At 36.8% G+C, this 23,030-nt stretch overlaps 1 protein-coding gene across 1 annotated transcript in view; it reads right to left on the bottom strand.

Moving 5' to 3' along the window:
- KLHL1 (kelch like family member 1) overlaps nt 1-23,030 on the bottom strand; it is a 259,260-nt gene that overhangs the window by 94,564 nt on the left and 141,666 nt on the right. Inside the window, exon 5 of the mRNA XM_052786007.1 lies at nt 14,935-15,147. Within this exon, the coding sequence (XP_052641967.1) occupies nt 14,935-15,147 (213 nt within the window). The remainder of the gene's footprint in view (nt 1-14,934; nt 15,148-23,030) is intronic.

Below are 23,030 nucleotides of genomic sequence, written 5' to 3'. Positions count from 1 at the left end.
GAATGAGAACAGCAGCATGTTTTCACTGTTGTGGGAAAATGAAAGTATTTGGGGCTACGGATTAGGCATGTATTATTACAGTGTTTAAGAATTACATTTAGAGAACAATGATATAGTAAAAAAAAACTTTAAAATTTAGATTAAAATTTAGAATAGTGCTTAAAAAAAGATATCGGAAATGATATATTAATTTGAAAACTGGGTCAGTTTTGTACATAAACAATTTACTTAATTTTGCATAACAGAATGTACAACTTCAGGAATCATATAATTGTGAATTTGCTACAAATATGTTTTACCACTTCTTTTAACTCTTACTTTTAAATTACTATATTTTGAAAGGAAAGTAAAAATGTATTGCAGTCATAAAATTATTTTTCACCAATTTTTGTGCTTTGAGGATATGCTAAGGTATTACCAACAGTGTCATTCTTTATTCAGATCCTGATTTGCAAATGGATATTAATTGAAGTAGATTAAATCACTTAAACATTCCCTTACTCTCTCTTTTAAGTCTTTTAAAAAATACAAAAGTTGTTTTCTTTTCTGGACTCCTAAATGTAGAGATCACAAGGTCACAATGTGATCATGTATGGCGCTGAAGTTTAAACTCCATTTCTAAATCCCATTTTATCCAACTAAACCTTAGCAATATTACTTAAAGACCTTTTTGTTTTGCTAGAAATTGAATGAATTGAGCTAAATCCAACATAATCATCTGCTTTATTCACTTGAGTGTTTTGTAATTAGGGGCTGTAAATTGAAATTTAAAAAAAAAGCTGATACCTAATTTATCTTTTTGAGTTTTTATTTGTTTTTAGAACAACCATTTCAATATATTACCTTAGAAATAAAATAATGAAATATATTTGCAATTAATAATTTCTCTAATTTAGCATGTCTCATATTGTTTTGTTTTCTACTATTTTCTTTCAGCTTATTGAACATTCTGGATCTGTTTAGAGTTCTTTCTTTCTTATTCATGTTTAATTAATCATTTCAGTAAACCTATTTTAGCTCAGAGATGATTTCCAGGCATTTTTCTGTAGTAACACAAACATTCAGTACATGAAATTCAATATTTGTGTTGCTCATGGACTAAATTATTCATAATGCATGAGTTAGTCAAGCCAGCTGCTCAACTAACTCACAAAGAAAGAGACTATACTTAATGCCTCAGATTTCTGTATTCTCAGAGAAAGGTTATTTTCTTCTCAGCAATAAGACGCAGCAGACTTAAGGATCTTTAAGAAACTCTAGACCAGTTTTTTCTTGAAACATACAGCTAATCATTTCTATTACAAATAATCTACATTAAGATTTACTGCTTAGACACAACAGACTTTCACTAGTCTGTCTGTAACTCTGTGATCTGTGTATGCATGCAGGTAATAATATATGGCAAAGAGATCAATCCCATAGCAGTAACAGTGAACAGTCTTGGACTGGAATTTTGGAAAGAAATCTAATTGTGTTTTCTATCTAACAGCCGAACTCTGACATCTGCTAAGATGGTATTTTTGGTGATCACAGTCACTGGCAGAGGAAATGTGTTCGGTGTTTAATTGATTTGTAATTCCAACTTTTTCCCCACACATTAAAAGTCATTTCACATTCAGAAGAAATTTTAAACTGGCTTTCTACCCTTCAGTTATAATCCTGAGTCCTCCCTATCCCTCCCCCACATCAGGGTAGAAAGAACAAAACAAAACAAAAATAATATAGCAGAGCTGAAGTTTGTTTTCCTTAATCTATCATTACGTTACCAAAATGAATATATTAGATAAACAAACAATCACACACACACACACACACACATTCTCTGAGGCTTTACATTTGATATAAAAATGAAGAAACTGGGGTTTGTTTCCCCCACTCTCTTGAATAAACTAAGTAATGGGATTGGAATATTCATTGGTAGCATCTGTGTTAAGTAATTAAACTGTAGTGTTGAAACCACTTTCACAACATTAACACTTCCCCAATGCTTATGATTTAATGAGCCCATTTATTAAAATCTTCAATATTATTTTCTGGAAGTGGTCCCTTGTTATCTTTTATCACACTGTTCAAACTTTAATTTTAACTTAATTTGTAAATATGTCCACACTTTTTAAGCACACATACTGACTTCTGTTAGACTACTAGTACTACTCGGTGTATCCTTGAAACTGGTACTAATTTGATCAATTTACTTAGCACACTGATATGTTACTGATTCAAATGTTATCCAATCTAGGAAAAAAGTGTTTTATTCCTCCCCCCCCCAGCTTCTACCTCTAGTGATGTCTTTTGACAATTTTATAAATCTATGGATTTTACATGGTGGCTGAAATAAGGAGTGCAAAATCCAAGATGCAAGCTTTCTACACACTTAATTATACTGATGCAGAGATCTACATTTAACCCCATTGTGCTAGGCTATCTCTCCAGTAAATGAAGAAAAAAAATCTTTATTTCAAGATAGATCCCTTCTTAAAGTAAATACCTACCTCATGTGTTAGATATTTACTTTCTAGATATCTAAAGTTAGGTGAGATCAATCTGTCATAGAGTACCTTGTATTTTTTCTTCTCTAATCCTTGAGGAAAAAAGTAGTATCATAATTCTGAGACCCATGCATATTTTGCAATAGTGTTAAAATACTACATAAGAAATAAGAAAAGTTCTAGAGGTCAAATTGCATTCATAAGGAAGATGAACAAAAAAAAATCACATTAAAAAAAGAGAAAATAAAAAAAATACCCCAACACTAGAAATGACAAAAAGGTCGGGCTATGACAAAATATTCTTATTGTGTGGTCTCCTTTGGTTCAAAGGCAGATGTTTTTATTTGAAGCTCTTCTGAATCAAATTCTTTTTTTTTTCTTCAGAAAGTGATAAATCAAATAGAAGATTAGGTAAAAGCATGACAGATGCCAGCAAATTGAATGCAAATGTTATTCAGTCAATAACAGGTAATAGCCTACATTTGAAAATTACCGTTTTTTTTATTTTTAACTGTAGTTACCTGTTAACTGTAGTTAACTGTGTTCTACCAAAATTGATGACATTTTTATAAAACTTCTATAAGAGAATAACTACAAAGAAATGGAATACAAAAGCAGCATCTTTTCCCTAAATAATGTTCTCCTGTTTCAAATATGATCTTCAGGTCTTAGAAATAGGCAAAAAGAATGGATAAGAAAACCTTATATAAAAAGGGGACTGTCTATTTAAACACCTATTCCATATAGTGTATTTCAAGGATAAATGTTATAAATTATTAATATGAAGAATTCTTCCAGTACATATATAATCTCTGAAATGTTGATGGCTCAACTAGAACTAGAGAGGAACATGTTTCTGATTATGTGTTTTTCTGTTATGCAGAATCAATTTAAGGGAGAAGGAAGGATATAGAAAACAGCACTACACTGCAAAAATTGGGACTTAACATTAGGGAAGGGGAGTCCAACTCATCTCTTAGACCTCTACCCTTTTCCAGGAAGACTATTCAAGATACCCCATTGTACCAGTCCAAGCATTTGCAATCCCTTTTTCCTTCCTTCTTTACTTAGAAGTGACAGATTTCAAACAATGTTAAGAGCAATAAAGGTTTGTGGTTTTACAACTACCTGTTGTTAACAACTACTGAGAGTAGTGATTGATCTTTCCCTTCACTACTTTCAATGAGTTATGTTTGCATGACCTCTGGAGGCATGATCTATGGAACACCAACAACCAGCAGCAAAACTTGCCATATAGAAGGACAGTTTGATCTTTGCCAGGGTCGACTCTCACCTGTTACTATTCTGATAAGCTAGTTACTCTAAAACTAGCTTAGATACCTCCACATTAAATTACAGAAATCATTACTGATCTGGATGATGGGGCAGAGTATACCCTCAGCAAGTTTGCTGATGACACCAAACTGGGAGGAGTGGCTGACAGTGACTGGGAGGGTCGTGCTGCCATCCAGAGGAACCTTAACGGGGTGGAGAAAGGGGCTGACAGGAACCTCATGAAGTTCAACAAGGACAAGTGCAAAGTCCTGCACCTGGGGAGGAACAACCTCAGACACCAGTATACGCTGGGGGCCACCCAGCTGGAAAGCAGCTTGGCAGAAAAGGACCTGGGGTCCTGGTGGACACTAGACTGAAGAGGAGCCAGCAAGGCACCCTTGCCACAAAGAAGGCTAACAGCGTCCTGGGCTGCTGTACTGCCAGCAGGTTGAGGCAGGTGATCCTTCCTCTCTACTCTGCACTGGCGGGGCCACACCTGGAGTGCTGTGTCCAGTTCTGGGCTCCCCAGTAGAAGAGAGAGAAGGGAATTAAGGGAGACTAGAGAGTCCAGAGAAGGGCTGCTTAGATAGTTAAGGGATTGGAGATAGGCTGAATCAACTCCACTGACAGATTTTAATGACTTTCTGGTTTGGGGGTATTTCTGGCCCACACTGAAAGGTCTTGCTACCTTGTTTATATCCCAACAGAATTGTGAAGTCTGCAGAAAGCTTGGTTTTCTCCTATGATAAAACTTCTCTCTCCAACTTCTTTGTTGCCCTCATTAATCAAAACAGAGCGCACCACTACATGATAAACTCCACAAAATCACTTAAAAATCCAATAGAACTGGTTTTTTGCTATTATTGCCACTCAGGAGCAAAATATTTTACTGGAGAGTGAAACAACAGTGTTCATTACATACAGCACAGTTTGAATCTGATGGCAATTGTCATGTTGTATGCCCATAAATGAAAACAAAGCCAGGACAGGTCTAAGGGAATCAGGTATCTGAAAACGTACTCAAAACAAGATTGCTAAAAGTGGTCAGCAACTTGCAGCTCTGTTTAGGAATGTAAACTACAACGGCAGACTTTTAAAAGTGCTTAGCACCTATCCATTTTCATTAAAATTGCTATGAACAGCTGGGTGTTAAGCATGTTGGCAAGTCTCAGAATATCAAGTAGACGCCTAAATGACACCAGAGCTTTGTTGAAAGTTATGCTAATTTTCATTGCTGAGATCCATGCAAGCTATTATGATGCAGTTTATTTGTATGATTAAAAAATAAGTGTAAATGAGTTTGATCTGGAAAATGACACGAGGTGTACCACTGTTATTTGATCCACCCCCACTGAATTTACTTTTAATAGTTTCATTGAACATACAGGATTTTCAGATGTGAGTTATAATATCCTGGCACCCTACTCAGTTAAAATTTATGGAAAGAACTTAAAAATATGTCGCCAAAGAGGATGACTGAATAGCCACACACACACTGAGCAATTTCTGCAACAATCTGATACAACTTAAGATCTGACAGTCACTAAGACAGAAAAAGATAGAAAGGTGCCAAATAATGACTATAAATAATATGACCTTCTAAAACTATAAACAGGCAAAATTTGTCTTCTCAAAACTAAAGAAATCATTTTACGGAAATAAAACTGTATTACACATTTAAGTAAGCACTGAAAACAGTGCTGTTTTGAAGGTCAAGGGAAGATGTGCTCTTATATTCCCAGAGCTTATAACTGATTTGGACAGTTAATATAATCTAATGTATCAATAAATACCTGTTTTCACATGAACACACTCTACACATTCTCATGGGGACATTTATGAGAATAAATGTTTCACATAGAATGAACTGCATAGAATGAGTAACAGAAGTAGAATATTTTTATCAAAACATTGTTCTGAACCTTTGACAATGGGGAATTAATATAAAGAGAGGCAAGGTTTGTATTTTCTATTCATCATTGTTATTCCCCAATAATTTTATGACTATGTGCAAAAGTGATTTACCTAGTGAAGATCTATTCTTCCACTAAATAAATTTACCCCAACATATTTAGTAGCAAACCATATGCTCAGTATACCATGAGACACTGAATAAAAAGTCAGGTAAGTTGCCTGTGTGTAGGATAAAGAAACGGTATTATAGCATTATGTTGCCACAACTTTTTATTTGAACAGCATCTCACGACAGCTTCAAAGCATTTACTGATACTTTACTGATATTTGCTCATATTTACTAAACTTTACTGATAGAAAACCATATTTGGAAATGAATGCCACACATAGCTGTGTTGAATGGTTATCATTTTCACTGTTTACAAATTTTCACATTGTCACTTATCTATGCAAGAAATGCCAGCTATATTGACAGGACTTTTGGACACTTCGAATTAGCTAAAAGACAAAAAAGATCCCTTTGAATCATATCTGCACACTGCATTGAACTATCACATCTTTCTTCAGATAAAGTATCAGCTGACAAGATACCTCCACAGCCAGAGAAGCTGTCACAAAAAAAAGGAAAAACGTTAGCTTTACTGCATGATCTATATAAGAGAAGCAGAGAAATGACAGCATATTCTGCCTCTAGTGACTATAATCAACTAATTGCCATTTCACAGGCAAGTGAAAATTCAGGCCTAGATTTCTCCTACATTGATAAACTAATAGAGGAATATGGAAACCATCCTAGAGGCTTGCCTGGAACCTCCTTTTTTATGGACTGAGAAGTTATTAATTCTTAATGTACATAATTTATTTTTATTTACTTGAAGTTAAAATAAAAATTACATTAAAAATATTGTCAAGCTTCCTCACATTTCCAAATTTCTATTATTCTGATACAGGTTGACATTCAAATTGAGTGATTGCTTAATTCACTTGCATAAAACCAAGCAATTAGCACCATTTGAGATGCCACATGGAGTCTAAGAATCCGCACAGGCCAGTAAATATGGCACTGGATTTATGAGGGAACACTTCCAGAAAACCTGATGGGAGCCGGGCAGCACGATAATGGCACCTCTCAAATCAGCACATAGGTTTGTTCCTATGTGCTGAGAACTGCACTAGATCTTCGTTGTCTACAGTGGGAGGTCAGGAATCTATCTGATGTGGAGAAGCCTACACACAGAGGTGAGTAAGAAACTGATTCATACCTTCAGTCCTTTCAGATGAAAGTTATAATCTCCTGGCATCCAATTCATTTAGAAATGATTGAAAGAATTCACAAAATGTTGTAAAGGATGATTGAATAAACACACATACTTAGCATTTACCCCAGACCAGTAGGTGAGAAGCACTCTAAAAGAACTAGAATGCTAGTCAGGTGTAAATTCGTATCAGCTGCACTTCTTTAGTGATGCTAGGGATGGTAAGAGAACTGAAAAAAGTTACCACTTCATATTATCAATCACACTGCTCTGAAGGAGAAAGTTAGAGATTGACTGACATAGAGTGATACCCTCCATTTTTGCTAAGCAAAGGATCCTTCAATTGTTTCATCTAGCCCAATATATACTGAAAAGGTCAGAACCCGATGAACCTCAAAGTTTGACGACTGTCCGGTTAATTGCTTTTTTAGCAGTATAGACAAATCCCTCTTTGCCAAACGCCAGCTGAGCTGTGGAAAGAATTTACAAGTTTGCTTCACAACGTCAATTATCCAAGCTACAATTTAAAGGGTTTCTACTCAATTATTACATGCAAATTCATATACATTTTTTTAAATCATGTATGGCCAGATGTAACGTGTGCATTCTGAGGGGATTTAGAGGCTTAGCATTTCCTACCAGTTCCCTACAACATCTCTGTATAAATAAGAATAGAACCCAGGTGGATCAGTTCACTTTCTCTCCAGGGACTTACAGAGTATTTACATACTTCACTTTATAAGGACTGGATTGTTTCTGCCCCTGGGCAAGAAACCTAATTTAGATGCCTATAGCAGTTTCACTGGATCTGAGCCACAGTGTATTTAATACTCAAAGACTATGTATTATCCTACTGATGTGATCTGCAAGCCTCTGGAAGTGATATTATTAAAAGTGTTGCAGAGAGAAAGGCAGTAATATCTATGCTTTACCCTACGTTATTTTCTAGCTTTCATAGTTAACCAATGATCTACTATTACAAGTAGTTGCAAAAAACATCCATTATAAACACAGCACACTGGTGTAGTACAAGTTATCTTTAACTTACCCATTTCTGCAAGTAAATATTTGTGCTCTTTTTATCATGCACATCTTTGCTGAGAAACGTTATAACATAACTATAAAATCCTCATTCTTTACTAGTCATACTATTCTAGGCACTCAGTATCATGTGTTAAACCCTAACACTTGTTTGTAATTTCCTTCAGCAGCCCAACTGTCATTAGCAACTTCTCACACTCTTAAGAAACACTTGTAAAAATAATGTTTTGCCCAATAGAAGCTCATTCTTGGCTCTTGCTGTAGTTTCAACATTAACAGATACATTACACTGTGTACAGGCAATCAGCAAAAACAAGCTTTTCGTCTTAGTAAATGCAATTACATCACTAGTTAACAAAATAGGGCTAGGCAGAGGCCCAAACATCTGATGAATTGCATTGAACATTTTCCAGGTACAGCTTGAGTCAGGGAATAGGAGATACAAGCAGAGAAGAAACCATTCTGTTTTGGGAAAGGAGGAAAGAAATGCAAGGAGAATTCAGTGATATAAACTCTTCTGTACTGTTTGCTTTCAAGGCCGGAAGTTAATGTTTTAGCTTCAACTGCAGACAAGGTTAGACTTTTGCCTATATGGAATTAATGAGGATTCAGATGAGCTGTTTTGCTCCCGGAGCTGTGGGGATGGTAACCACTACCTCACGCATCATGGGGAAGGTATTCATTAGATGACGGGTCAGGGAACTAGATGAGAACACTTTTAGCTATTCTAGCCAGACCTTAATGGGTATATCTTTCCACAACTATAGATTTTCACCTCTAACTAAAAAAGGTTCACAAGAACATTCTACTATAAAAGAATGAAATAAATGTATATGTATGTGTGTATGTGCATATGCATGTGTATGTATATCCATGCTCCAATATATGCTGAGGGCCACCCAGCTGGAAAGCAGTGTGGCAGAACAGGAGCCAGCAGTGTGCCCTTGCTGCAAAGAAGGCTAACAGTGTTCTGGGCTGCATTAGACACGGTATTGTCAGTAGGTCAAGGGAAGTGATCCTTCCCCTCTACTCAGCACTGGTGAGGCCAAATCTGGAGTGCTGTGTCCAGTTCTAGCTTCCTCAGTACAAGAGAGACATGGACATTCTGGAGAGAGTCCAGCAAAGGGCCACGAAGCTGATGAAGGGACTGGAGCATCTCTCCTATGGGGAAAGGCTGAAAAAGCTGGGACAGTTCAGCCTGGAGAAGAGAAGGCACAGAGGGGGGATCTTACTAATGTGCATAAGGGAGGGTGCATAGAGGATGGAGCCAGACTCTTTTCAGCGGTGCCCTCTCAGAGGACCAGAGGCAATGGGCACAAACTGAAACACAAGAGCTTCAGTCTGAACATCAGGAAACACTTTTATACAGTGAGTGTGACTGAGCCCTGGCACAGTCCTTGGAGGTATTCACAAGCCATCTGGATGTGGTCCTGGGCAACTGGCTCTAGGTTGTCCCTGCTTGAGCAGGGTGGTTGGACCAGATGACCTCCAGAGATTCCTTCCAACCTCAATCATTCTGTCATTCTGTGATTATGTATACGTTTATCATATCATGTCAAAAAAGACATATCCACAAACTTTCTTTAGTGTTTTTGCTTTGGTTTACATGTACTAATTTTGTTTGATTTTTTAAAACAGTTTTATTCAAATTTCATTTAAAAATAGTGCTGAAATTGAGGGCAACTGTGGTACCTTATAACTACAAAAAATAGCTTCTTAGAGTTTTTGAACAACTGACAAAATGTCAGCTTAATGATATTTTTTATTTGTTTCTTAACTTGTTTATTCACTTACCCTCAGTGAAGAAAGTTATTAAAAATCACAGGAAAAATATTTATGATATGTTTGTTAATGAACAATTCAAGTAAATAATCTGAAATACTTCAGCATTAACAAGGTTTAAGGCTCTCACCAAATATTTACTCTCCCTGAATCCTTTAAGAGTGAAAACGAACATATACTAAGATACATTTTCTGTACAGATCAACACAAAATATTTGGAACACCTTTTGAAAGGAAGTAACTAAATCTTAGCGATTATAATGTGAAATAATTTCTTATATTGGTCAAGCCACTAATCTTTCTGGTTTGACTTGAGGAAATATGAAGTGGTTTAGTTTACCAAATGGTTTCAGGCAAAACAAAGGAGCAAAATTAAACTGAAGTTCTATGGCAGCATTGCAGGTTCTATTATTTCATTTTCAGCTTCATGATGCTTTCCTTTTAATATGTTAATACTGATTGTCTCCTCCTAAATTCTGCTATTGAATTTTGAATTACACTGTTTGATATCCTATTACTCAAGTCTGACTACATTGCCAATATAATTACTGCACCTTGAAAGTGAAATGAGGTATCATAAAAACTCAGGCTATAAATCTAAGCCTTCATTTTAAGAGGATCTCAGTACAATCTTTCCAATCTGTTAATAATCTTCGCAGACCATGACTTCATCTTTTTTAGTGAATTTAAAAGTAAGGAACCCAAATCTTTTTTTTTCTCAAAGGTCCAATGATTAGCTTTTAATTTTGACCTGGCTTCTCTCCAGAGAGCTCTTCAGTTAATTTTCAGTGCAATGAAAATGATAGAATGTTTTATTTGATTTATACTTAAATATAAACCATAGTAGGAAAAAATTCACCTTTTGGTAATAAAAAGTAAATTTTCACCTCCAGCTCTCAATAATTTTGTTATATCTTAATTTCAATTTGGAAACAATTTTTAAATAGTTTTTTAGCATTATAGCAAACATTTATATGATGCAGTACTCAATTATAGACAAGCACCAGTGCATAAGGGTTAATTTTCAGATTAAATTGAACAAAAAATATAGAGAACTGCCAGAAATATATCACTCTAAAATAATTCTTTTTGAAACTCCTCACAAACAGTTTTGAACCTGTTATTTGTTATTTTTTTTCATATACCCTACCCACTGGTCACCTGCCTCCTGGTTGTTCAAAAAGAAATGTGTTCCCTATGAAAGTTGGACTTGAATCTGAAGAAGAAGTTTTATGAGAAATTTTCTAAAAGATACACAATGGAATTAAGTTTGAGGTTAACACAACTGTTTTAGGAATTTATAGGTGGGTGTCAATGATGCAAGGTACCAATGATACATGTTTACATTTGTGATGCTTATCTAGGCTGGGCAGTGGAAATCTAGGATTTAATTCAGTTGCTAAACATGGGATATAGTGATACTTCAGATAACTTAAGGTATCCAGGATATTCTCATGAGGACGATGTATAACAAAGTGGACACAATTCAGTTGCATAAATGAGGGACATCAGTGCTGATGGCAGTGTCTCAGGATATCCATATGTGTTAGAGCCACAGAGACACCAGAGGAAACCCAGAAGCAGGTAGTGTGGACATAGCTACTCAACTATACAGGGAATTGCCTTTAACACTATGGATAAACAGCTACAACACTCAGCTTGGTAATGTGGGGATCCCTGGTTTACATGCAATCGGCAGTGCAGAGGTAAGCAAAGTATGTGATACATAGATGAAGTAAAATCCCTACTGACTGGAGGAATGCAGCTAAATTTATGAGCCATACATTTAGAATTTGTAGTGGGATTAGAAGCTTCCGAACATAAAAGTAGTTTGAAATCTTGCCTCTAGATTATTTGAGTTGATACTTTATATACCACAGAATCATAGAATCATAGAACAGCCCCAGTTGGAAGTGACTTTGAAAGATCTTATGGTCTGAACTTTCAGGGGAAAGGGTGTCTAGACAAGAATGAGACTATTACAAACCTTATACACATACATACATAACCTGGTGTTTTACGTAAGGCTACTGAAAAGGAACGTAAACTTTTTAATCTTGGTTCTATTTTTCACCATTTTCAGCAATTCACACAACAAACAAAATAGTTGTATTCCTTTCATCTGACTTATGTCAATAGCCTCATTTAACTCTGTAATGGTAGATCTTGCAGATATTCACTTTAAAGAAAATTATTACTAAGAACTAGGGCAGGGACCAGTAACCAACAAAGCCTGCATGATCTCTTTCTACACAATAAGAGCTAGAGGTGAGGTTGGTGTGTGAACAGTTTAAGTTACTTTTTGTAAGTGCTTGGCAGATTTAAAAAAAAAAAACACTTTAAAGACTGCAGTAATGCACAGTATTGTGTGCTAGCTTCTCAACTGGCATAGATGTTGAAAAACAAACAGCTCACATTTCTGACAAAGAAACCTTTAACTTTGTCGTATTTCACTGTTTCCTTTGTAGCACATTTTATATTGGAAAGTAAAACAAAAAACCCCACCCAACCCTCTGAGATCTCAGTATAACACAAAGTGACTGTAAATCTTAGCATCATGATTTATGATAGTCCTTGTTTTAATCATCTCCTTCCTAGCATTCTTTTCTCGATTCCTTTCAGAATGGGTGTATTTTTCGTACATCTAGACATCATAATACCAGTATCTGGTCATGTAGTGAGCTGCCACCCTTAGCCTACCTTCATCTGTCTTCCCATATTCTTCAAAATATTAGCTGAAACAGAATAACTACTTAAGCATGTCAGAGAATCATACGCTATGTTTATACTGGTAAAGGAAATACGGCAAGAGATGACTGAGTAGCCCCAATTGGTGTAGGGCTACAATCCCCTACAGAATAGCTGTCTGGAAGAGAGCTAACTGGAGTGGTTCAAACCAGAGCCAGGGACTCAGTTAACAACTGAGCTGTAAGGGTGACCAAGATTTGGCGTTTGAGGTGTCTCTCTGTTTTTCTTTTTATTTTGCAGTGTCATATACCCAATATGAAGGAACCTCAGGATGTCATTTGAGGATTCCAGCATTAATATTTACTTGATTTTTAAGCAGATTTGAACTTGGATTTCTTTTTTGGTTTTGGACAAGCAAGTCATTCTGGAAGGTTAATATCCAGAACTGCAACTAGGATTCACAACTAAAAGTATTTGCCATTGTCACATTATTTTTGTCTTTTTTTCTTTCATGGTCTGAAGGAAAAAAATTTTGCAGACTTAGACAGAGAAGAAATAGCTCAATGTTTTGCTGTATCAGTGACTCCTTTGTTCACTCATTGGACTCTCAGCTCAGGATTTGATCTCTAAGGAACAGTAACTACGCTAAAATGAATGTGAAGAGATTTAGATATGTGAGAAAACTGTCTCTGGCTTCCTATGCAGAAATAACTCCTGTAGACATTGATATGGTCTGATATTATTGCTAGTACAATTGTGGAATTATCTAAAAGTCACCATCAAAAAACAAGACTGAAGTGGCAGCTGATTCTGACCTTACCCATCACTGCCCAATTCTCAGTGTTGTGACCTTCCCCATAAACAGTCCTTTTTGGTGCCCAATGGGGTGCCAAAAAGGGCTGTGATGGGTTGACGCTGGCCAGCAGCCAAACACCCACCCTGCCTCTCACTCATTCCCCTCTCCTGTGGGATGAGGAGAAAATAAAAGGAAGGCAAATACAGTTTAATAGAGAAAACAAAATCCGCATGCACAAGCAAAGCAAAAAGAGGAATTAATTCACTACTTCCCATCGGCAGGCAGATGTCCAGCCACATCCTGGTAAACGGCCTCAGTACATGTAACAGTTGCTTGGGAAGATAAATGCTATAACCACAATCATCCTCCCCCGTCCTCCCCCTTTCCCCGAGCTTTTTATTGCTGAGCACGATGTCATATGGTACGGAATATCCCTTTGGTCAGTTGGGGTCAGCTGTCTTGGCTGTGTCTCCTCCCAACCTCTTGCCCACTGCTGGCCTACTGGCTTTTGGAGGGGTAGTGGGGTAGGGAAGAGAGAAAGCCTTGATGCTGTGTAAGCACTGCTCAGCAATAGCTGGTGTGTTACCAACACTGGTTTAGCCGCAAGGGCAAAACACAGCACCGTACAAGCTGCCCTGAAGAAAGTTAACTCCACCCCAGCCAGACCCAGTACACTAGCTGAAAGGAGAATGATTATCTAGCAGTACTAAACAGAAGAAAATTACTACTTACTTCTCTGAAAAAAAAGGAACTGAAGCCTGAATCACAGAATCATAGAAGCATTCATAGGAAGGGAGCTCCAAAGGACCTCCAGCGGTCGACTAGTTCAACCTCTCACTTAAATCAGGGCTAATGCCAACACTGGATTTGGTGATCACCTGGTCTAGTTAATTCAGGAAAAACTCCTGAAGAGGATTGCTTAGCCTGTGAATAACTTGCTGCAGTGGTTCACTGCTTTCCAAGTGATTCCCACCCCAGCCAACATCCAACCTGAACTGTCCATGCTACAACTTGGAGCATTTGCCCCTTCTTACATTTTGTAGTACTTCCAAGAAGAATCTGGTTCCATGACCTTCCCTTCAAGAAGTCTTAAGTTGCTATTAGGTCATTGCTTAGCCTCCTCTTCACCAGAATAAACAAGCCCACTTCCTCAGCCTCTCCTCTACTAGCTGATGTACCACCTTGGTAGCCCATCACTGGACCTTCTCCAGTTTCTTCCCATGCCTTTCAAATTGTGGAGGGCAAAATTGGAAACAATATTCCGGGTGTAGCCTTAGCAGCACCAGCTATTATGGGAATAATAACTTTATATGGCCTGCTGACAGAATTTTTCCTGATGTAGACCAATATGCAGTTTTCCTCGTTCATGCTGTTGGCTCATACTCAGCCCAATATTTGTCATAATCCCCAGGTTTTTTTTCCTGAGAGTTTTTACTATTCTGCCTGTCCTTCTTAGCATGTTATGGTATCTGCGGTTACTCCTCTTCAGTCTTACAACTCTGCACTTCTTGGGTATCTGTTGGTCCAATCCTCAAGTTTATTGAGGTCAATCTGGATGAAGGGCTGCCATTCATTTTTTCTAATTCTTAACAGTTTTGCTTTTAAACACCCAGAGCATTCAGTAGTTGCAGATTATAATCACAGTAACAGTGATATTATTATTATTATTATTATTATTAAATTAAAAAAATACCTGAGGTGGAAGCAGTGGTAATCTGATATAAGCAAGTAGCATACTTAGGTCATTGCATCGCGTCTGCATATCATACTTCACCCACATCATTAAGGCATGGAAAATGGTCTCTTCATCAGGAACATTCACATCATCACTAGCAAGAAGTTTATGGAGCTCTTCAGCCGGTAGAAGTAAAAATTCTTGATTTCTTATAACTTCCATTATATTCTCCTGAGAAAAAGAAAGCATTTCGGATTCAGTAATACTGGAAGAAAATACAACCAGCTGTTAAAGCTAATAAACCCATAGTCAAAATCTGCCATGCCCAGCCCTCTTACAGTTCATGAGAAAAACAAATCAAAGATTATTAGAATTAAACAGCTATAGTTGTAATTCATATGTGAATATAGTCAGAAAGCAAAATGAAGATTATATGGTAATATTGCAATTTAAAATTGTCAGAATTAGTAAAGGCTAGGGCAGATCTGCATATTGTTTGAAGTTTTTATAAACTCAGCTGTAACTGAGCACATTCAATAAATTGTAAATCTTTACATGCACATACTACACTATCCTGTATTTTTTCACTATCATCTGATCTATTTCTTAAATAATTTATCAGTCATATACAGTTCTATTATCAATATCCAGATGATGGCTGTCTATACATATGACAAGGCTGCGAAGAAGATCCACACCATTAACTTAGCATTATTTCTTGAACTTGTTTAGAACAGATTGTTAACATCCAGCTAACGTGCAAAATATATACAGCAATTAAAATCTCACAGTATTGAAATTTATAATACATATAGTAATAGCTATAAAAAACTAAACAAAAACTATATAAACTATATAAAAACATATAGATATGAACTATATAAACTAAACAAAACTGTTTCATTGACTGAATCCTAAGGACTGAATTAAGCACTCTCTGAACTACCTACCCTACATTAACAGGACACAACAGAAACACAGTTCTGCAGGGTATCTTTCTCCAAATATTTCTTTTAGGGTGCTTGAACTCTGTGGAGGAATTGCAAATGTGTTCTCATATTCTTGATTCATAGACAATTGTAAGAAGAAAGTGAAGTGCATATAGACTGGAGGCACAAGACCCTCCCCCTGGAAAAAAATCTAATTTTTGACATAGAACAAAAATGTAAAAAGTGTTGGAGAGAGAAGTAAGTTACAATATCTGGTAGATAAAAGATAATAATGAATTTCATAATCATATTTTGGAAAGACTTTGTGACACTAAGATGAGAAGCACAGAAGGAATGACAAAATATCAGTCAAGGACTTAAGTGTAAGAACATCAAAACTGAGGGAAGTGTATAATTCCGCTACTACACCCACTCAGTTCAGTTCTTAGTGTATCAGAATTCAAATTAATACTGTCTATAATTGCTTGTTTGGGTCTGGGCCAGGGGAAAGACTGACTGGTCATCAGGAACTGAAATAGAAGTAACACAGTATTACTGAGACAATATAACTAATACAGAAAAAAAACTGGTGCAAGACTTAGAAGGTCAGAATTATACTCTGACCCTAGTAAGTCACATGTTGTCCTCCCCCTGCCCCATGCAATACAAGGAAATTATTATTTTAATTCTCCAATATCATATTTTTTGAAAATTACTGCTTAAAAGAATCTATTAAAAATTAACTGCACATTATTTAATATAAGGTAGCAGAGATTAATAATACAGAAGTAGGCGTGACAAAATCATGACAGACAGAAGTTCATTGAAATGTGTAATGCAATTACACATCGAATACATATGTGCAAAAAGAATAAATTAGCTAAAGCTGAAAGTGATGCTTAGTATTATGAATGTGAATACTTTTATATGTAAAACTTAACTTTCAATAAGTAACGTTTTACTTCTACATACATACCCAAAATGGGATGCTGACACAACAGACAATCAAAGGTATATATATGGTCATGGTCTGTATTAACTGTGCTGTTAAGTTATCATCACATAACTGATATTTAGATCAAAACATGACTCGGTTCTTTTTTTAAATTGCTTGATTAAATGTCAATAGGTACCTAAAAAACTAGATTTTTATGGCCTAACGTTTTAATCTGTTGAGTCCCGATAAAGTTTAAATTATGACTAGAACATCATACAATAGCTTGGAAATGTAAGGGAACTAGTTTGCAGGCACTTAACCACAAGTTGGCTTAATTAGTTTTAATTAAAAAGCCATAAACCTCAGAAAATTTCATTGCACTTCTCAAGAAAATGATTTATAAGCCAAAGTTTAATTAAGGCTGGTTAAACTGATATTAAATCCCATTATGAAAAAAAACATAACTCTACTTTTCAATAGGAGCCACCATCAAGCTTTGCAAGAGCATATTAATCTGAAGACCTAGTATTACTGAGAAGCATTGCGATGGTGGAATACATTTTATGAACTCACAGAACTTAATTAATTTTGAACAACACTCAAAGCAGAGCCTCTAAATTCAGAATAATAATTTTGGGTTTGATTAAGTTTTTTACCATTTTTAATTGTCTTTTCATTTGGATATATGCTTAAGGAGAACTTTTTCCAGCCTCTGTACTGATTTACCATTGACTGAAAGTAGAACCTAACAAAGTTTTCAGATAAAACATATAAGCTCAAAACTGTTCTTCTGAACATCTGGACTGACACTAGTTTCATGTTACTCAGGGCTGAGTATTGTAGAAAATGCTATTTAATAAAAAATCTTTATATAACTGTACCTTCTGTATATATATACATTTATGTGGTATATTTATATATATTTTATATATATAAACCAGCAATAAAATCCAGGTTCTTGATCTTCAGAGCTAAAAAGTCTCTCTTTCAAGTATTTAGCATTTCCTAAGTTAACTATTGAATGTTTAGAATTTCCTAGATCACATTTTAATTCCTTGAGATTCATTTCATTTGGAGCAGCAAAGCATATTTCAACAGCTTGCTGTTTTATCATAACAGAAATAATTTATTATATGCTTATTGTGGAAAAATATCTGCCTTTCTTTTAAAATATAACTGGTCTTCATGTTTGCACTTTAGGGAACCAGATACGAAAGATGTATGCAATCTACTGGTTAAAATTTTCAAGATAAATGAAATAAATTTTAAATTCTCCTGAAATTAAGGTGCAAGATAGGAATTGAACTACTCAGTCCTGCTCTAGTGAAGTGCTTTCAGGAATGCTTAGGTCCTCATGGGCTGAGAAACCTTAATTTTGAGAAGAAGGGTACTCAGCATTTAAGCATGTCCAGGGTTATGTGACAGAGGCCTACGAGTTTTCAGGACCTCTAACTTTTGACTCGGATACTTAAGAAGCTTTGTACATTTGCTCTTCACTGTCTCGTAAGTCTCTTAAGATCAACTGGGCTGTGACTAATGCCTCTCCTGCATGGGTCATTCACTTAGCCTTTCCCTTCAGCAAGAATCGTAATGTTTTAATTGAGTAGTGGATTTTTGCTTTTAAATTAGAAAAGGTAACTTACAGTAGAAAGTATGAAAGTCTTTGAACCCACTTGGAGAAAGCTATGTCTCACTCAGTTCCCCTACCACTTGCTCAAAATGATCATGCAATAACCATTGCTGTGGGGTCATAGCATTTCCATGGTAGAGCTGTTTCACTTATAAACCTTCTTGGCAGCACACGGGATTAGAATTAAATGGCAATAAAGTATTAGCACAGTAGAGTCATGTAAACAAAACATATCTGTATTTAAAGGTAGATAAGCAAGCACCTGAGTATCTGAGTCTAACAGATTGTGCATCATAGGAACATAAATGCTCTAATGAAATTAAACTATCACCAAATGGAATTTAATAAAAGTACACTCTACTACATATATCCTTATAATGATGTTATCAATACAAATGAATTTGATTTTTTTTTTTTAAATCAAGACTTGTAATGATCATTATTTCACATGGAATCAAATTATCTTGCACAAGTTAGTCCTCATTGATGTTTATGTCATTTATTTCACTAATCAGCATGTATAAATTGTAAGGAAGAACCTGAGAATAATTTCTTCAGTATTATAAAAATATGAAATTATTTCATACCTTGACAAAGAATGTCACGTTCTGAGAGTGCTATTTAGAACCTGTTACATCAGAGTTGCCGTGGCAGTAAAATGCTTAGCAGGTTTTTTTGGGTTTGGATGTAGGGATCTTATTTAAGAAGTTTTACATTTTATTCATTTTGATGCTGTGGCCTTTCCAATAAAAAATGAGAAACGCATAAAATAATGCTGAAAAAAGGTATCCGTACACTAGCCTTTCACTTAAATAGTACATGATAAGTGTCAATGAAAGTTTTAAGACCACACTGCTTTTAATTTAGAACCTAAGTTTTCATGAGAACATTTAAATAAATGAATAAACAGTGCATCTTATTTCCATATTAAATCATATACTATACTTTCTGAAGTGCTAAAGAACCGAAAGGCAATTTTGATTTTGGCCAAGCTCCAAACTATTTCAGTCTGGAATTATTGCTGCTGTGCTACACTGAATTCAGCCCTCTTGTTTTGTACGCCCAGTTTTCCCTATCAGCTGTGTATCATACAAGAGTACATCCCCTTTCCAAAACTGTCCTATTGTCCTATCTTCTTTCCTAAGGAGAATGGGCTTTTCAAGTTCCCGAACTCCTATTAAAAAAAGGACCAGTACTTATTAATATACTTATGATCTGGTTCTCTAGCCAAATCCCAGATTTTATCTGAGAGTGAGCTCCATCTACCCTATGTAATCCAGAGCTACATGTTTCTTCCAGTACCAGATGCGAGCCTGATGTCACCATTACGTAAGGGATATAAAGGCTGGGGCATTCGAAGGATAGGCAGCTAGTGGAAAGAGATCATGTAGGTGTATGCTCCTCTGAACTTCATGACTGGGAAGAGAGATCAGCAGCTGCTGCTTTTTGGGGAGAGCAGACAGCAAGTTGAGGATAGAAGAGACTGTGACTGGATACCAGCTCACACAGCATACTGAAATCTTAATAGAGAATTCTAGATGACAAAACTAGACTACCACAATCTAAATATTTTCCTTTTTTTACTTGCAACTTTTAAATTAATTCTTTTTTTCAAAATTTTCAGGTTTGTGCTTGTTTTGGCTGGGAGTTCTCACTTTTACTCTTCCAATTCTCTCCACCATCCCACTGTGAGGGGAGCGAGCGAGCAGCTGTGTGGGGCTTAGCTGCCGGCTGGGGTTAAACCATGACAGGGTTTTAGGATATGACCTTGCAGAATTAGCCAGATTATAGTCTGATTCTTCATCAATATCATGCAGCATTCTGAGATTTCACAATCTAATTGTAGTTCACAACCAGCTGGTCATAGACATTTGCTGATATGCCAGTTCTTCAAAATAACCTGGCTAAAACTTTCAAGCTAGTGGGCCTTAATCTTGCATGTTTCCTTAACTGTGTCAGAATAGTTAATATTTGTTTCCTGTTTTGCTGAAGGATCTTGGCTCACACATGCTGCACATATTCTTCTTCACATCCAAGAAGATCCAAGAAGCCTAAACCTGTACACAAAACAGACACGACTTGCTAAATGGATGAGGATATCTACACAACTTGCTCCCCCTGACTGAAGAAGTCTTCCAACACTGTTATGGAAAGTCCTGTATCCCATAAACCCTGGAACTTCTGGGTGCTAAGCCCCAGTGCATGCACAACATGTTCTTCCTAGCATGGTATCTAGGAAAAACAGAACTCTAGTAGCCTGTGAACAAGTTCTCTTGGTATTCATTATCCACCTTTCTCCGCGCCCCCCCCCCCCCGCCTTTTTTGAGTCTTTTTTAATGTTAGTTTACCCTCCCAAAATAAGGTTAATATAACCAGGGAGCACAATTTGGGGACGTAAAAAACTGCAATGTTTGCATTCCATGACTTGAGTTGGCCCAGATTGATATATTTGTCATTGGAAGGGTTCTCAGCACAATTTCAAGAAAATAGCAAAAGAGATCAGCACTGTGAATCATCCACAGGTGGTATTTTGGACTGAAAAGGCTAAGATTGACAAAAACAGAGACTGACAGTGCAAACTGTCACATTGGTGCAGTATTGTAAAGTGTGGATACACACTTGTACTGACTCTGGTGACTGTCTTGTTTTGCTTTTACTTGTATGAGATGTACCCTTAGTACTCCCCAAATACAGAAAATATGAGCTCCCCCAACCTTTTCATTTGTGCTGTTTGCACAGCAGGAATGTAACCCTTCTCACCTAGACAACAGAACAACAATTTTCTGGGTTTAAATTATAACACTCCAGGGACGCAGTCATCACAACACTCTCACTTTCTTACTCTCCTAGCAAGACTTTTCTTTCTTCCCTACCCTGCTCCAGTAATTATGCTTTGGTACAAGTTTGCTGCCCCAGTTCTGAACTACCATCCAATTTACAGTCTGGCCACAGTGGCTTCCCTAACCAGAATCACAGAATCATTTAGATTGGAAGGGAGCTCTTGAGATCATCTAGTGCAGTGCCCTTGTTCAAGCAGAGTTGGATAGAGCGGAGTGTCTGAGACTGCATCTAGTAGGGTTTTGAGTATCTCCACAGAAGGTCACTCCACAACCTCTCTTTGCAATGTATTCCAGTGTTTGACCACCCTCACAGTAAAGAAGTGTTTTCTTGTCTTCTGATGGAATTTCATGTTTTTCAATTTGTGTCCATTCCCTCTTGTCCTGTCACTGAGTTCTACTGAGAAGAGTCTGCCCACCTCATCTTCATTCCCTTCCATCAGGCATTTATACACATTGACAAGACTCCCCCTGAGCTTTCATTTCTCCAGGCTGAAGAGTCCCAACTCTCTCAGCTTCTCCTTATACAAAAAATGCTCAAGCAAACACTGGAGCAACCACTGGAGATAAACCACTCCATAACTGGTACTGCCATGGGAGAAGAAACAGAACTGTTTTCTAGGATAGGAGGACATAAGGACTATCACTTACAACATCATGCAGGGCAGGATAATACCAGGGTAAAATAATGAGCTTAGGGAAGCTTAGTCTTCTACTAAGAGCCCCATCGGCACTCCCCACAGCTTCTGGCCATTGCTGGAATACGCTGTCTGTGGATAGATTAAAACTCACTCAGGATGGGAACATACATGCATACTCATTCTGTAGCAGGTGCAGCAATTACTAGCCCATGTTGATCAACTCAAACCTGGTAGCACACCGTATCGGAGCACTTATGACTGTGGCCAAGAGTTGGAATTGCAGCTTATGGCATCTTAAGCAAGATGAGTAAAGACAAAATTAGTGTTGGAGAAGTCTCAGAAGCGGCACTGTTAGGCACTGGGTTGCTCAGCAAAGGTTACAGGTGTGTCTCAAGATTCAACATAACTTGCTGTGCATGACTGTGGTGTATGCTAGAGCCAAGGCCTGTGGATTAATAAAAGCAGTAATTCCTTCAGCCACTGTGCCATAGTTTACTCCACTCATTATGCAGAATCCACAACTAGGGAGGATGTTGGTATTAGAGATGTGCGGCAATCTGTGTAATCTGGCCCTTGAACCATATCACAAACCAAGTTTGGATGCAGAAAAGCACAAGTGTAGCCTTTCAATATTTATGTCAAGGTAAGCACATGCCTTTATGCCCTAATGGAGCCCCTGTCTTGTTTACTGTGAGTACAGGCATAGAAAAAGAAAACAAGGAAAATGGAGGGTAACAAGTCTAACAGGAACCTCACCTAAATCAAATCTGATTAAAAGCAAGCTAGAAATCAGAAAAAAAATATTTCTTGCTGTTAAAGCATCAAGCTCTAGAACAGATTTCCAGTGGGTGGGCAGGGAACAGGTCTGTCAGAACCAGTGTAATAACTTAGGACGCAGCTTACAAAAGGGGTTACATGAGGAGGTTTCCCTGCACAGCAGGGAACTGCCTTGGAATCCTTTTCAGTTTTGTTTTAACTCAGTTACCCTTCTGAACTTAATAACATCTGATCCACTGAAGATTGCTTCCTATAAAGGCATCATCTCAAAGACATCTGGAGATGGATAATTTGCCACTTTTGCAGTGGCTTTCAGAAGTAATCATCCTCAACATTAAAATATGTGTCTAATTTCCCATTTGA

Source organism: Harpia harpyja, chromosome 4 (genome assembly GCF_026419915.1).
Source record: "Harpia harpyja isolate bHarHar1 chromosome 4, bHarHar1 primary haplotype, whole genome shotgun sequence".
Classification (NCBI taxonomy): Eukaryota; Metazoa; Chordata; class Aves; order Accipitriformes; family Accipitridae; genus Harpia; species Harpia harpyja.
This window is presented reverse-complemented; position numbering and strand designations above follow the sequence as displayed.